This window comes from Ovis canadensis, chromosome 12, assembly GCF_042477335.2.
Source record: "Ovis canadensis isolate MfBH-ARS-UI-01 breed Bighorn chromosome 12, ARS-UI_OviCan_v2, whole genome shotgun sequence".
Classification (NCBI taxonomy): Eukaryota; Metazoa; Chordata; class Mammalia; order Artiodactyla; family Bovidae; genus Ovis; species Ovis canadensis.
Genome location: NC_091256.1, coordinates 53669087 through 53685555, shown reverse-complemented (window position 1 = coordinate 53685555; position 16469 = coordinate 53669087). Strand labels below are relative to the sequence as shown.

General features: G+C 47.6%; 1 protein-coding gene across 1 annotated transcript; it reads left to right on the top strand.

Moving 5' to 3' along the window:
- Nucleotides 1–486: 486 nt before the first annotated feature.
- On the top strand, nucleotides 487–15668 carry PGD (phosphogluconate dehydrogenase). The gene is made up of 13 exons (XM_069544764.1): nucleotides 487–881; nucleotides 1475–1550; nucleotides 2234–2413; nucleotides 3930–3995; nucleotides 4837–4955; nucleotides 6911–6980; nucleotides 9155–9289; nucleotides 11009–11198; nucleotides 13505–13635; nucleotides 13882–14015; nucleotides 14365–14464; nucleotides 14611–14733; nucleotides 14828–15668. Exons 1-13 carry the CDS (start codon nucleotides 697–699, stop codon nucleotides 14945–14947), a joined length of 1629 nt encoding a protein of 542 aa, XP_069400865.1. The 5' UTR covers nucleotides 487–696; the 3' UTR covers nucleotides 14948–15668.
- The last annotated feature ends 801 nt before the right edge of the window (nucleotides 15669–16469 follow it).

Genomic DNA, 16469 nt, shown 5'->3' with positions numbered 1-16469 from the left:
TTGGGTTACACTGCTTATATAGGGAATATTCAGGTGAAAGGGTAACAAAAAGGGGTGTTCAGGCTGAAGGACTACTGATTGGTTACCCTCTTCTATAGGGTCGTGTGTGGATCTCTGTTTTTTTTTCACTTACAGGGTGAATCGTTATTTCACAAAGGTAAATCATCACTTCCAAGGTAAATCACAAATGTAAATCATTACTTGCAAGGTAAATCACAAATCCTTGAACTTAAAGTCAGGAGGTTTATCCTAAGGGCTGATTGGCTTGTGCATAGCGGGGCAAGTTTAGGCAATATCCAGAGTCTAAGTCTGTTTGCCCGGTACCTTTGCAAAAATGGAATTCTTTTACAAGATGGAGTAGCTCAGGGCTCTACAACCTCGGGCCCTGTCCAGGGTGGAGCAATTCCACGCATAATCCCCAGAGTGTGCGCGGCGGAAGGGAGTGATGGACACTTGGACAACAGGCGTCCAAGTGCCCGCTGCACTGGAAAGGGCGGCCCGACGTGAGCCACCACTCTTCCGGACCGAGGCTCAGAGCAGAACTCAGGCCCTAAGTGTCCTTTGCCTGGGACCCGCGCCACGCCCCCGCGGGCGAGCAGGCGATGTCATCGATGTGCTCGGCGCTCTCCTGAGCCAGCCCTAGGAGTGGGCGGGCCTACTTTCCTCAGGTGGTCCAACAGGCGCCGGGCCGGACCAATGAAGTGCCATCAAGACTACGCCCCATCCTTCCGATTGGCCAGCGCTGGAAAGCCGCGGCCAAAGCCTCCGGGGGCTAGCCGGATCGGGACTCATCCCGGGTCGTCGTCGCCGTGCGCTCCCTGTGCTTCGGGTCTGCTTGCTCCAGCCTGCTTTGCCGCCGCCGCCATCGCCGCCATGGCCCAGTGAGTGACCCCGCGGGTGGCCAGGGAACTTTCTGGAGGCCGGCGCGGACACCGGAGTCGCTCCTGAAGTCGCCTCGCCCCGGGGGTCTCCAGAGCCCGGCCTCGTGGCGCCCGGAGCCCGGGACCTCCAGAGAAGCGCCGGACCCCATGCCAGCCCCGCGGCTTCGCCTTTCCTGGGACCCAGCCCCTCTGCGCCTCGCGGTGACGCGGGCGGATCCCGTTCCTAGGAAAGGAGAGAGAGGAGGGGACAGGCGTGGCCGAGGGCAGCTCGGGCCCCTGGACGGCCCGCCTGCGGAGACGGAAGCCCTCGGACGCGTCATCACCAGCTCGACCGTAGCGCAGAAAAGACTCTGCCGTGAACCCCCTCCTTGTGCATGTGTCGTTGGTCCAGGAGAGCTTGGGGACCCGCGAAGTGGTTGATGGGGGGTGGCCTGAAGGCTGCAACCCCGGGGTCTAACGTGCAAAAGGAAGGAGTGGGCTGGAGGAAATTTAAGACGAGTTGTTAATTGTATCAAAAGCTAGAAAACTCTTTTGAGTTGTGATGAATTAAGTGCAACTGACAAGCTTTCTTTGTTCCTCTTCCCCTCTTTCAGAGCTGACATTGCCCTGATTGGACTGGCTGTCATGGGCCAGAACTTAATTTTAAACATGAATGACCATGGCTTTGTGGTAAGTGGGGAGGGGCACACTCTTCCCTTAGGGGTCCTCGGTGCCTTAGCCTGAGTGCTGGGGACTGTTCTGATTTGAAAGATCCCTTGTAACTTGGAATGTGGTTCTCTTTCTATGTGCTCTGTTGCTGCTTAACATTTTTGCAAGAGAGAGAAGCCCCACTTTACATGTGAGGGTGGGAGGGCCCACCCTACAGTCCTCTCAGGAAGGAGTCCTGCTGAATGGATCTGCCCATTCTGTAAGGTGGCCTTGAGTAAACCTGCCCATCTCCTGAGGAGGAGAAATTCCTCCGAAAGTGTAGATCTCTAACTTTATTGCCTAATAGGATCTGGAGAAAAGTTCGGGTGTGAGTACTAAACTGGCTTAAATACAAGGATTATCAGTGACAAAAGGTAACAGTCTGGAGCTAGCCGGTTCCCAGATTTAAGTCCTAACCAAATAGCGACAGGCTCTGGCCCAATATGTTACGGGTAGTTGACCTTTGCTTATATCCAGTCCTTTGCTTTTTTATCCTATTATAATTAACTTTACAGTGATCCATCAGCACTTGGTTGGAGAAAAGTTAGAATCAGGGTCCTCCCTTCCCAAAACCTTGGGCTGTATAGAAACCCATTGTCCCTTGATCCTCAGTCTGAAGGTCTTCTATGTCCTAGGTCTCCTAATCAGGCCCCTTGTCCTTCTAGGTCTGTGCTTTTAATAGGACAGTCTCCAAAGTTGATGACTTCTTGGCTAATGAGGCGAAGGGCACCAAGGTGCTTGGCGCTCACTCCTTGGAGGAAATGGTGTCCAAGCTGAAGAAGCCACGGCGGATCATCCTGCTTGTGAAGGCCGGTCAGGCCGTCGATAATTTCATTGAGAAACTGGTGAGGCCGGCCGTCTCCTAGCTGCCGCTCATCTGGCAGGACTTCCTTTAGCTGTTTCGTTGCTTTTTGGCTAAGGACTTGTGTCCCTTTTCAGTTTCTAGGTGCAGTCTGCTCACTTCTGACAAAACTGCTGCTTTAACGACTCAGTGGTGGTTAACTTGATTGGCACTAATTAAGTAACTATATCCTTGGGTGACAATAATTCTTTGTATATAAAATTCTGAGGCAAGAGACATGTCAGTAAGAATTTATTATCAACCAGAATAGAAATATCAGTAATCTCAGCGAACTCTATCTTTGATGTTCAAAAAAAACTTCCAGTTCTGGGACTTCCCTAGAGGTCCAGTGGTTGAGACTCCACTATGCCTCTGTTAAAAAAGAAAAATGACCTAGAGAAGAAGAACGTTGTGATAAATGACACACCAGATTTTTTGTGTAGTAAGATGTCAGGCTGCCCAGGATTAGTTCAGACAGAATGAACTGGAAAATTGCAGAGTACTCTTCAGTGTGTGCATGTGAGAGAGTCTGACTCGTAGGAAACCCCTGGACTGTACCCCACCAGGCTCCTCTGTCCATGGAATTCTCCAGGCAAGAATTTGAAGTGGGTAGCTGTTCCCTTCTCCAGGGGATCTTCCTGACCTAGGGATCGAACCTGGGTCGTCTGCATTGGAGGCAGATTCTTTACCATCTGAGCCACCATGGAAGTCCACTCTTCAGCACAGGACAATATTAAGTAATGTAAACTGGAGCCTTGTCGGGGGAGGTTGAATAATGAATCTCCCTTGTGGGAGGAGACTGAACGATAAAGCCAGCTTAGTTGGTGAGCCATGGGAAGATATTCTCATTCAACGCCTGGTCTTTTCCTGCCATCTTCAAATGGTGGTGATCAAATCATTTATTCATATACCAAACCATTAGATATTTACTGGACCCACTTTCTGTTCCAGGCAGAGATTTTATAGATCTTTTAAAACTAATCCAATCTAGGAATATAAATCAGACACGTGGTACCCATTGGAAATAAAAAATTTTCCAAGTAGGATTTGTTTGTTGTAAAAATCTTAGTTAAAAAAATTATTTCAGTTGTGGAGAGTTCTGACTGGGTTTGCTTGCTAGCCCTAAGCTTTTAAATAGGGTTTCCCTGGCTTGGTGGCCAGACGGCAAAGAATCTGCCAGCAGTGTGCAAGACCTGGGTTCTCTCTCTAGGTTCGGAAGATCCTCTAGAAAAGGAAATGGCAAACTTCTCCAGTATTCTTGCCTGGAGAATTCCATGTACAGAGGAGCCTGGTGGGCTACAGTCCAAGGGTTTGCAAAAGACTCAGATGTGACTGATTGACACTTTGACTTTCAACTCTAGCCTCAAAGAGGATTGTTGAAGATTAAACTTTATACACACACAGACACACACTTTCAGGCTGGGTTTATTTGGGATAAATTCTTGTTTGTTTTAACTGGTCAAGGTATATTTATTTTTGTCTTTCATTTCTTTGCCTTAATGCTGGTGTCTGGTTAACAGGTACCTTTGCTAGACATTGGTGATATCATCATTGATGGAGGAAATTCTGAATACAGGGATACCATGGTGAGTGTTCCTCAGTCCACATTCTTCTAGGTTCTGGGAACATTTTAGAAAAAAGTAGCAGCACTGCACATGTAATGGAAGAGATGACCTGCTTCTGTGGTTCTGATTCTTTGGGGACTGGCCGTCAAGACATACCTAATGGATGAGGTTCTCACTGGTCATGCATGTAACTCAGAAGCATGACTGCTGCTTAGACTCAGCAGGCTGGGCGTTTATGCCCATGTCCCTTTCTCTTCACCAATCCGTGATACATCATTGGGCAGTGTGGGTGAGGACTGCTGCTCTAATGGTTTCATGTGCTGGGAAAGTCCCGGTACAACCTAAGTGTCTGTAAGTCATGCTTGTATTAAACCACCTCTTCATTGAGTCTATCGTACAAGGTCTGTAAGGTGAGAATGTATGTTTGGCTGTATTATTTCCCTTTGGGTTGGTTTGGTTTAGTTGCTAAGTTGTGTCCTACTCTTGCAACTCCATGGACTGTAGCCTATCAGGCTCCTCTGTTCATGGGGATTCTCTAGGCAAGAATACTGGAGTTGGCTGCCAGTTCCTTCTCCAGAGGATCTTCCCGACCCAGGGATCGAACCTGGGTCTCCTGCATTGCTGGCAGATTCTTTACCAACTGAGCTATGAGGGAAGCCCTCCCTTTGGCTAGCTATCTTAAACGTCCATGGATTGTTTTTTTTTTAAGTTCCCAAACTGAGGGAATTAAATATCTTGAATGGCCAGGTTATTCTTGGATTCTTGGGTCACTGAACTCAAATGTGGGATGTCCATACCTGTTTCATATGGTGGGAGAAACTGATTTTAGGAAACATGATGAACTTCTTTTTCTTTCCTGTAGAGACGGTGCCGAGACCTCAAGGATAAGGGCATCTTATTCGTGGGGAGCGGAGTTAGTGGTGGAGAGGACGGGGCCCGCTATGGCCCGTCGCTTATGCCGGGAGGGAACAAGGAGGCCTGGTGAGTACCGTGGGCACCACCTGTGTGGGCACAGGGAGCTGGACCTGGAGATGTGTGGGTGGAGGCCAGCCCTGCCACCCACTCTCCTCCGTGCAGTCTGAGTGATGGGAATGGGAGATGCTGGACATAGTCTTTTATGATTTGTTGCTTTGATGTAATGTGTGTGCCTGTTTCTCTTTTCCTTTTTTTCTCTGTTATTTCCTCCAGTACCGATAATGGAAGTTCTAAGTAGGCTTCAAGGGTTCAGAGGCTTTAAGAAGGCAGCTCAGATAATGCACTGTCTGGGCTTAGGAGTAAGATTTGCCTCTTCAGCTCAGATATGGTGTAGTTAATCACTGGGAGTAATGGCAGTCAGATAGGGCCTCTTTCGTTCCCTGGAAACCAGGTGGAGTTTTTTCTTAACTAAGGAAGAAACGAGTTTTATGTTGCTCACTGTGCTGTGTGTAAGAGGACAGGTAGTTGGCTGGAAGGGAGGTGCTCTTATGATGAAACAGGTGGGCTGTGTGAGACACAGGGGTTGGGGTGATAAGCCAGGTAGAGGATTAAAAATGAAAAGATGCAAGTAATTAGTTATGTGTAACTTAGACTGAGGGAAACACCACTGCTGAGGCTACAGAAAAGAGAAAGCCAGACAGAGGACAATAGATGGAGCAGAAGAGAAAGAAATAGAAAAGGAAGGATCCCTGTGAGGGAGACATGGACAGGTAATGTGCTTTTTTGAATGAATTTGGTTTCCATATATTGTAGACTTATATTAGGCAATAAAGTAAGGTGTGATCGGGGGACTTCCCGGGGAGTCTTACGGTTAAGACTTTGAGCTTCTATTGTAGGGTGCATGGGTTTAGTCCCTGATTGGGGAGCTAAGATCCCACATGCTTTGAGGCTTGGACAAAAAAAGTTAAAAAAAAAGAAGAATTTATTTAAAAAGGAGTGATCAAATCCAGTCCCCAGAGATGAGGGGTTTATTGGGGAAGATTATTCTTTTAATTACTCCCCTAACGATTAGTTAGTTAGTTCATTCGCTCAGTCATGTCCCACTCTTTGTGACCCCATGGACTGCAGCACACCAGGCTTCCTGTCCATCACCAACTCCCGGAGCTTATTCACTCATATCCATTGAGTTGGTGATGCCATTCAACCATCTCATCCTCTGTCCCCCCTTCTCCTGCCTTCAGTCTTTCCCTAATGATTCTTTTCACTGTGTTAAAATCTAGAGGCAGAGGCCTTCCTCCTTCTCAAAAGCTTAAAAATATTTACCTTGGGTACTGCCCAGTGAGGGCTGTTAGAATTGGCAGACAGTACCCACGAAAATGTTATACAGACATTCATGAGTGCCCCAGTTCCCATGAATACGTTTTCCTGACTGGCCCATCAGGAGCAGAAATGGTCCTTTTACCTGAAACAGTGAGTCAAGCTCAGGGAAGCTCCAAAGGGTTAAAGTGGAGCTGCCTTGGCCCCTCGTCCTGTGCAGCGCTGTCAGATTTCGTGTCTTCACCAGATCCCTTTTGTGAAGTAGCCTGTATTGGTTAGCAGTGAGAACAGAAGGAGTAGGTGTCGGGAGGTACAGGAGGCGTGCAAGGAACGCAGAGCAGCTGCTTTTTCTCCGAACGATAAGGAGTACAGCTCTTGGAAGCGCTTCCGGGTTCTGTCTGTCCGTGATAACATCATTCCAGACAATAGAAGGCTCTGTGGGAATGGTGGGGATCGCACAGAAGTTTCTCCTCAGGCCTTGCTGACCGTTCCACCCAGGCTTTTTGTCTCCTATCTCAAATCAGATAGTCCGCAGCCTCTGACTGGCTTACCTTGAGGACTTAGCTTTTTCATGACTTTTTCCAGGGCACTCCTACCTTCCATTAGAAAGGAAAAATTGGGTGGGAGGGGCTGTCCTTGAGAACTTAAGGGAGCCCTCAGCCCTTCTGTTCTTGGCAGCTGAACCACACGCTTCCCTCCCACAGGCCCCACATCAAGGCCATCTTTCAAGGCATCGCCGCCAAAGTGGGGACAGGAGAACCCTGCTGTGACTGGGTAGGTTCTGGGCCCCACTCGAGCGGTTGGCACCACGGGCAGAGGGTGCAGAGGATCACTGCAGGCCCGGTGGTTTGCTTTGTCACATGAGTGCCTCAGTCTTTTAAGTCACTATCATAGCTGGTGTCTAAAATGTGGCTATTGTACATTCCTTGTATCTTAATATTCATAACTGGAGGTTGATATTAAAAGCAGCCCTTCTCAATTCATCTAAAATATGGATTCCTTAAAAAAGGATCAGGAAAGACAAGGTGAACTAAGATTTTTTAGTCATATTACTTCATGGCTAAAGAAAGAATGCCAAGGGAATTTCCTGGTGGTCCAGTGGTTAGGACTTCACGATCTCACTGCCATGGCTGGGTTCAATCCCTGGTTAGGGAGCTAAGATCCCACAAGCTGCACAGCCAAAAAAAAGAATGTCAGAATCAAATGTGGAGTTTGCTCCTGGGATGGGTACTCTGTGCTCGCTTAGCACAGAAAAGCTGCAGCTTTTTGCCCTCACTGAATGGGACAGAGGCCAAGGCTAATACTTCCCCTTCCTATATTTAGTGTTATGAATAAAATACATTCTGTCTCTTGTTACAGCCTCAGTCCATCCCATCAGTGAACAAAGTGCTGGGCTGGGGACACCTGAGTTGTCATGCTGGCTCCCCACTAACCAGAACTGTGACATTAGGTGGTCCCTGTGGCCCCTGGGCTTCAGTCCCTGGGGCCCCTGGGCTTCAGTCACTGTGGCCCCTGGGCTTCAGTTCCTGGGGCCCCTGGGCTTCATTCCCTGGGGCCTCTGGGCTTCAGTCACTGTCTTCCGTGGGCTTCAGTCCCTGTGGCCCCTGGGCTTCAGTCCCTGTCATCCATGGGCTTCAGTGTTCTCATTTGTCAAATACGGGGGTTGGGCTGGGTGACCTCCAAGATCACTTTAGCTCCTAATCCCCTGGAATTTTATTCTACTTGCCATTTTTATGATGTTTTGTTTTACATGAGATAAAAGTAGGGATGAAACAAGAACTCAAGGACACAGGGAATGAGGGGCCCTCCCCATGCCTGGGCCTGATAGGGCCTGGTGACTAAGCTGCCCTCATACTTTAACCCGTGGTCACTGAGGTCAGTCAGAACCCCTTGTGTCAAGAAGGGCTGGTGCTGTGATTCAGAGGACTGGGTAAGTTCCTCACAAGTGTGGAGGATTGGGAAGGGAGTGTGTTCCTTGAATAAATTGCTACAGTAAAAATGAAGGTGCAGTGGCAGTCATTTTTTCTTAGATGCATTTAGGACATAACCATGGAGAAAATAGCAGTACTTGCCTGTGTATCTTGGTCAACTCTAGTTGATTTTCCATAGCGCCAAGCCTTACCCTTAGGTTATTGAAATAACTGGTCTAGACACTAAAAGCAGGCCCCCCTTAGTTCAGTACTGAAGTTACAGGAAGGAAGGGGTGAAGCAAGGTGTTACTAGCCATGTGATTTCACGGCCAAAGAAAGTGTCAAAACCAGGAGAGGGTAGGTCAGCAGTGGAAAGGTGGGCGGAGGAAGCCTCCGTGTAAGGGTGACTTGGGATAGCATTCCTCCCGGCTCTGCAGCTGCGGGGACACCGCTTGGGCCATCAGCACCGTCCAGGGGCAGGCACGTTCCGGCACGTCCCCATCCTGGAGATTGCAGCACCTGACGTGCAGTCTGAGGCCCCGCACCCTCCCTGTCCAGACTCCTTGTCCTCCAGCCAGTTTTCAGGTACTCTGGCTTCCCCTGTGGCTTGTCCACAGGGACAGAGGAGGGTGTCACTTGGACTAATGCTGGTCACCACACTAAGTTAAATTTCTCATCATAAATTCACAGACTGGTATTGTGGTTTTATAACCTTGCTGGCTTTATTATATATCGGTACCTTGTGCACTCTGGCACCCTGCCGAGAACACATTTCTGGGCTTACATGGTTGAGGGCCAGACCTTGCATCTGAGGTCTCCTTACCCCTCAGTGGCCATTACAACTCCACAACGTTTCTATATTGTTTAAAGTACAAGTGGTTTAGTTGGCCAGCTTCTTTTCCCCTTGCAGTTGAAAATACTATGGACACTTCTTCATTCTTTTCGTCTGGGGAGGGAGCCTGGCCAAAGAATCAGACACGGGCTCCTCTGGTGTGTTCTGTGGGTCCCCGAAGGCCTCCTGGCTTGTGGCTCTAACAGGTGGGGGACGACGGTGCAGGACACTTTGTGAAGATGGTGCACAACGGCATAGAGTACGGGGACATGCAGCTCATCTGTGAGGCCTACCACCTGATGAAGGACGTCCTGGGCCTGGGGCACAAGGAGATGGCCAAGGTGAGATGGCACGAGGAGGTGGCCAGGGTGGGCAGGGGCGGGGCAGGAGTGCTGCGCGCTCGGTCGTGTCTGACTCTGCGACCCCATGGACTGTAGCCCGCCAGGCGCCTCTGTCCGTGGGGATTCTCCAGGCGAGAATCCTGGGGTGGGGTGCCACTTCCTTCTCCAGGGGATCTTCCCGACCCAGGGATCTAATCCACGTCTCCCGCATCGGCAGGTGGTTGTTTTTTTTTTTTTTTTTTAATCACTAGCACCACCTGGGAAGCCCCAAGGTGGGTAGCAGTAAATTCTTGCTCACTCTTTTTTCCCTTGATCATTCTGGTGGCCTGGCTGGACTCAGCCTAACCCAAGGGCTGCTCTCAGTAATAGGATCACAAAATTTGACAGGCGGTCCCTCAGCCAGGGGCTCTTGATGGTAATCACCACCCTCATGAGGGCCCTGACGGGGTTTTAGGGCAGTGTCATTCAGCTGCAGGGTCCCTCATGGGAGGAGCAACAGAAGCCCGTTTTTCTGATCAAGGTGTGACTGGCTGACAGTTAATCAAAAAGCTAGAGACGGAAACAACTATTTCCCTGAACATTTTATTATGAAAGTGTTCAAATATACAACACAACTGAAAGAATTTGAGTGATCACTTACATACACACAATCTAGACTAGACCACTAACACTTTACTATATTAAGTACTTGCTTTATTGAGTATCTGTCCATCCCTCTATTAGTTTTATTTTATATAAACAAATATATTTTATATATATTTGAAATATATACTTCAAAGTAAACTGCAGATGTTAGTACTTTTCAGATACTTCAGCATCATTAAATAGGCAAACATTTATTTTTTGGCCGCATAACAGGTGGGATCTTAGTTCCCTGACCAGTGGAAGTCTTAACTACTGGACTGCCAATGAAGTCCCCTATCCTGAGCTTCCACTGCACAGGACATGGGTTCCATCCCTGGTTGGAGAACTAAGACCCTACATGCCTTACAGCACAGTCCCCAAAAAAGAAAATATAGGCAGGTATGTTCAAAAGTTCATTCACCCATCATTTTATGAGTGGGCCCTTTTAAGTATGGCCATGCTGATCAGCATTCTAGTCAACCTTCTCATCTAGAGTTCGTCCTTTGAGTTATTTCCAGTGGAACATGATTAAAAGACGCTTACTTGCAAGGTACACAGTGCAGAATCCTTCCAGATTCTCTACTTTTCCTCCTAGTTTTTAAATGTGTCATCCCCATGTACCTTGTTTTACTGACTTTTCTTTATTCTTTCAAAAACAATGACTTAGTTTTCATAGAAACATTACTGTTTTGTGTGTGTTCATACTTAATTGGTTTACATGAGTACTGTATTACATGCCAGGCACTCTTCTATGTTGGGGATGTATTAGTAAACAAAGTCCTTGCCCTCATGGATCTTGAGAAGACAGACAATAACGACTGATTATAAAAAGCTAGTTCATGATCATTATTGTAAAGAAAAGTAAAGGGATGTAAGAGGCCGCTTTCCAGACTGATTGATGGAGAAGTGTTGGGGTGAACTTAGCTGGAGGGAGAAGTGTTGGGGTGTCCTGGAGAGGAGCTGGGTAGCTTCCGGTGTTGAGCAGGTTGTGAGCGTCCGTCAGTATTGACGGGAGAAGGATGAGTCCATTAAGGGAGTGTCTCCTGTATAACCCTGGTTTCTCTCACATTGTTTTCTTTCATGTCTTGCACACAGGCCTTTGAGGAATGGAATAAAACAGAGCTGGACTCATTCCTGATTGAAATCACAGCCAGTATTCTCAAGTTCCAAGATGCTGATGGCAAACACCTGCTGCCAAAGATCCGGGACAGCGCAGGGCAGAAGGGCACCGGGAAGTGGACCGCCATTTCTGCCCTGGAGTACGGCGTGCCCGTCACCCTCATCGGTAATGCTCAGCTTTTGGCTGAACCTCTGTCTTGGCTTTGATCAAGTGCAGTCTGCTCTTTATGCATTTGCATAAGGTTACAGTGTGAGAGAGGCTGAAGCTGCCTTTGAATCTCTTCTTTGTAATCCTTCTGCCAGTCATGTGAGCTTTGAGATGAATTCCAGAATCACTGTCTTTTGCAGTTTGACTTTGAGGATTTTTTTTTTTTGGCTACACTGCTTAGCTTGTGGATCTTAGTTCCCTGACCAGGGACAGAAGCCGGGGCCCTGCAGTGAAAGCACTGAGTCCTAATCACTGGGCTGCCGGAGAAGTTCCTGAATCATTTTAACATTAGTGATTTAATTATAGTCAGTGACCTAAGGTCTTTTTAATAGGAAAGGTAACTGTAATGGAATTTTTCATACGACAGTTCACACAATAATAAAAGCTTAGGTACTCAACATTTATTACTATTTTGCTAAGGTTTTTTCTCAATTATCTAATAAAATATTACTTATGTGTTTCCAATCCTTTAATATTTCTTTCCTAAGTTCTTAGAAGAGTACTACTGTCCTGAAGTTGTCTTATATTTTTCCCACCCTTGTTTTTTTATCTTAATGAGCGAAACATCAAACTCAAAGATGTAGAGAGAAGGAAATAATCAGCAGAGATAAAAATACCAAGAGGATAAACAGAACTGCATGATGGTTCTTTAAGAGTAAAATGGGACTTCACTGCAGGGGGCACAGGTTCAATCCCTGGTCGGGGAACTAAGATCCTACATGCCTTTCTATGTGGCAAAAAAACCAAAAAGGAATAAAATAGATACATCTGGCAAGATTGAAAAGAAGAATGAAGGCAGACTCTGGCCTGTTTACTGACAGGCTGTTCATTGCTCCTGGCAGAGTGGTTCCCCAGGACTGTTGGCTCTTCCAGACATGGGTTGCCTTTCCTTCCTAATCTCCTCCCACTTTGGTTTCATGGTTAATTACACTTCACTGTTCACATTGAACAGGGTGGTTGCAGGCCTGGTGAGGAGGGAAGCAGTTAGTCCAGCTTTACAGAGAAGGAAGTGGACTGCTAGTTAGCTAATCAGAATACCATCCAGGGGCGGGCCACAGGACCAGTAACTGGGAGCGGTTCATTCATCATTGACTCAAATATATGAGTATTAGAGCCCTCAAGAGAGTCCTACTCGGATGTTTCAGAGACTTTGTCCCTTCCTAGTGGACGGCAGGCAGGCTTCCTCCCTGGCCAGGTGCCATTCTTGCTTGCTGAACTTATGGGGAAGCGAGTCTTCTGTCTAATCTTTAAGCAACCCTGCGGTTAAACCACGCTTGCCTTCTTGTGCCTGTTGTCTTTCGAAGCCTCTACCCAGGACTGCTAAGTCATCATGTGTGTGCAGGAGTCCAGAGAGGCGGACAGGGCCAAGAAGACACCCGCTCTCAAGTCTATGGCCAGAATCCTTTCCTCAAAACCGAGTCCCCTGTTAGTTCCTAAAGGTTTTACTTCATGTTGTCTGTTGGGGAAAATGGTCAATTATCCTAATTTTGCAAATTGTCAGTTGGGTGAATATTTATAAGTGATGATTTTTAAGATACCAAATGGTCTTGATATTAAAATACTATACTGAGGGACTTCCCTGGAGGTCCAGTGGTTAATACTCTGCACTTCCACTGTAGGCACGTGGGTTCAATCCCCAGTCAGGGAACTAATATCCTCTATGCCACCTGCCTCATCAAAAAGATAAAATATTGAAATTTTTTTTTACTCAAATGAAATAAAACTTAAACTGCAACGATGATCATGGATATACTGAAAATTAAACTAAGAATTAGAAAATGTAGTTTTATGAAGGTTGAAGTCTGTGTTACTTCTGAATGTACTGGTTGTTTCAAAGTTGTGGGTATTAGTGCTTAAAAGAAAATAAATTGAGTTATTGATGAGCATTTAAAAATTAAAGTCCTCCCAGCTGAAACAGAAATCTTACTGTTGGACCAACACTGAGTCCATTCTTAATAATAGTGATTTTGCTGCTTCGTTTTTCCCCTTAAAGCACCCCCTTTGAATTTCATGGTGGTCTTTGTGGTTGAATATCCACATTTATATGGAAGACTGATTTGGACTTTTCATTTTCAGATTAACTGATTTGAGCTTCTTTTGAAAGTTTGTTTTAACTCTGGTGGCCTAAGGTTGAAGCTGTCAGCTCTTTGTAAAACTGAGGTCGTGCTCCACTTCTCCCCTCACCCACTCCGGCTCCAGCGCTCCTCCTCGGGTTCTGTGTGTGCGCATTGGTGACACATTATTTACCCCCTGCCCCCACGCAGGAGAAGCTGTCTTCGCGAGATGCTTATCATCTCTGAAGGACGAGAGGATCCAAGCCAGCAAAAAGCTGAAGGGGCCTCAAAATATCCCATTTGAAGGAGATAAGAAATCATTCCTGGAGGACATTCGAAAGGTGGGGTGCAGGTCCCATGGGGGGGAGATGCTGCCGGAGAGCATCCTGAGGCCACATGAAGGGGGGCAGTCCAGCCTTGCCCTTTGATCGGATCTGCAGCCTGTGCTAAACTGTAGGCCTTACACTGCTGGGGGTGGGGATGAGGCAGTAGGATCTGTGCTGCTGGGGGGAATGGGGAGGGGGCAAGGAGGATAGGGCATCCATGTGCTGGCTGCAGTTCTGATGAGTCTTGGTGTCCATCTTCAGGCCCTCTATGCTTCCAAGATCATCTCTTACGCTCAGGGCTTCATGCTGTTAAGACAGGCAGCCACTGAATTTGGCTGGACCCTCAACTATGGCGGCATCGCCCTGATGTGGAGGGGCGGCTGCATCATCAGGAGGTGAGTGCTGGTAGGGGAACCAAGGGCTCAGGCGCTCTCAGAAGGGCTTTCCTGGAGCTGTACACGGAGTCCTCTCGCTGGCAACCAGGCAGCTTTAGGTGTCACCCCACCTTCCTGTGTGTCAGTTACTCGAGGGTCCACACTGCCCCGTCTAAAGTGTGCCCTCTGCCCAGACCTCTCGCGACCGGGCCTCTGGTGTTCCTGGTCTGTACAGCAAGTTTTGGGGGTGGGGTCAGGAGGACAGGTGCCTTCGTAGCTCGCTGGGGTTTCTGTTACTTCCCCTCCTTTCTGCCAGACCGTCAGCCTGCTACTTGAGATTCATCGACTTTCTCTCTCTTGGTTATTTCAGTGTATTCCTGGGAAAGATAAAAGATGCATTTGATCGAAACCCAGGACTTCAGAATCTATTGCTGGATGACTTTTTTAAGTCAGCTGTGGAAAACTGCCAGGTGTGTAGCCCAGAGTTGGGTGGTACGGGAGTGCCATCTCAGTGGGTTTTGCTCTGAAGGGCATCTGCTTTTTCACGCATGCCTGAAAGTCTGTTGTCTTTTCCGAGAGCTAGTCACTAGTTTCTGGCTTTGCTTTTCTGGCTCAGGACTCCTGGCGGCGGGCCATCAGTACTGGTGTCCAGGCAGGCATTCCCATGCCCTGCTTTACCACTGCTCTCTCTTTCTACGATGGGTACAGACACGCGATGCTGCCGGCCAACCTCATCCAGGTAAGCTTTAGGGTGGGTGGTGAACATCCACCTGGGTGGTGCCTGGAGTCCCGTGCCTGCCTCTGTCCTAACCAGCCTGTCCCTTGTTCTCCAGGCTCAGCGCGACTACTTTGGGGCGCACACCTACGAACTCTTGGCCAAGCCGGGCCAGTTCATCCACACCAACTGGACGGGCCACGGGGGCAGCGTGTCCTCGTCGTCATACAACGCCTGATGGGCTTCTGTTCCAAGCCACAACTCTACAGACCGGGACATTCCATCTGCCACACAGCACTGCTTGCATGGCCCTCTGCCCTACTTTCTGCTCAGATCTTTTAAAATACCGTGTGTCGTAAGAGACTCCGTTGAAGAGGTGGCCCGAGTCTCTGAGTGTCAAGTAGTTCTGAGAGAACCAGCACGCCCTCTGCCCTCGCCTCTTGGGACGGAGCAGGAGTGGAGTGTGTGCGAGGCAGCTCCCCGAGGCAGCGTTCCCTGCAGGTCCCCTGTGGGTGAGGGAGGCAGCGGCTCTCATCAAGGTGGGGAAGGGTTTTGTAGAATTTGATCAAACTGGAACCTTTGTATCACACACCTGAACTCCCTTTCCTTTTACTTAATAAAAGAAAAAAAACATACACAAAAAAAATCGTATTTATGCTTTTTCTCCAGACTCTTTAAGTAGTCTTACCTCATCCACACTGAGCCACAGCCTCACTGGCAGAAAGATGTGCACCCGATTTCATTATGTTTGAATTAGTTTATTTCCTTTATTTAGTCTTGTTAAATATTTTCTTATTTTCTTTAAAAATAAAAATAAAAACAAAAAACCAATACCAGAAACACCAAATTTAGGTAATGATTAACTCTGGAGAGAAGGGTGAGGAAATAGTCAAGAAGTGAGTGTACTAGCTTATGACTTACTAGCTGTATGACTTAAGACAAATAAATTATTTAAGATCTCTGGCGTCAGTTTTCTCATTTGTAAAATGGGGATAATAATCATACCTGCCTCCCTAAAATGCTTCCCCTGTGGCCCAGCTGGTAAAGAATCCACCTGCAGCTTGGGAGACTTGGGTTCGATCCCTGGGTTAAGAAGATCCCCTGGAGAAGGGAACGGCTACCCACTCCAGTATTCTGGCCTGGAGAATTCTGGCCTCCTTAAGGCTATTTTGAAGATACACCTGGTAAAAACTGAACAATACTTGACACATAATAAGCACCTATATAAATGGTAATTATTATTGGTAATTATTGGTAATGATAATTACCACTTGAGGGTGTGCCTGTCCTGGACGCAGTAGTATTTCTGGAGAAACCAAATGTTACTTCTAGCACTTACTGGCAAATTCACTTTACAAACCAGCCCCGAGACAGTTCTTGGCAGGGCTCCTCTGTGTGCTCAGGTGTGTAAGTTAAGCAGATCTTCACTGAATACACCACTAACAACCACCACCCTGCCAGGGGGTGGAGCTTGGCAGTGGTTGAGGGTGGGAGGAAGTAGGCTCTGAGTCAGCAGGTCTGGGGCGGGGAACCCATATTCTGCATTTCTTTTTAAAAATTATTTTTTAGAGAATAATTCACAGTATTGTGACGGTTTTTGCCATACCTCAACATGAATCAGCCACAGGTACACCTGTGTACATATTCTGCATTTCTAACAAGCTCCCAGGTTCCCATTATGGCACAAGAAGGGCGAGATATTTTAATTGTTAAAATAATATGAGTCCTTTGCCTGGGTGTTTTTTGTTTTTTACTATATA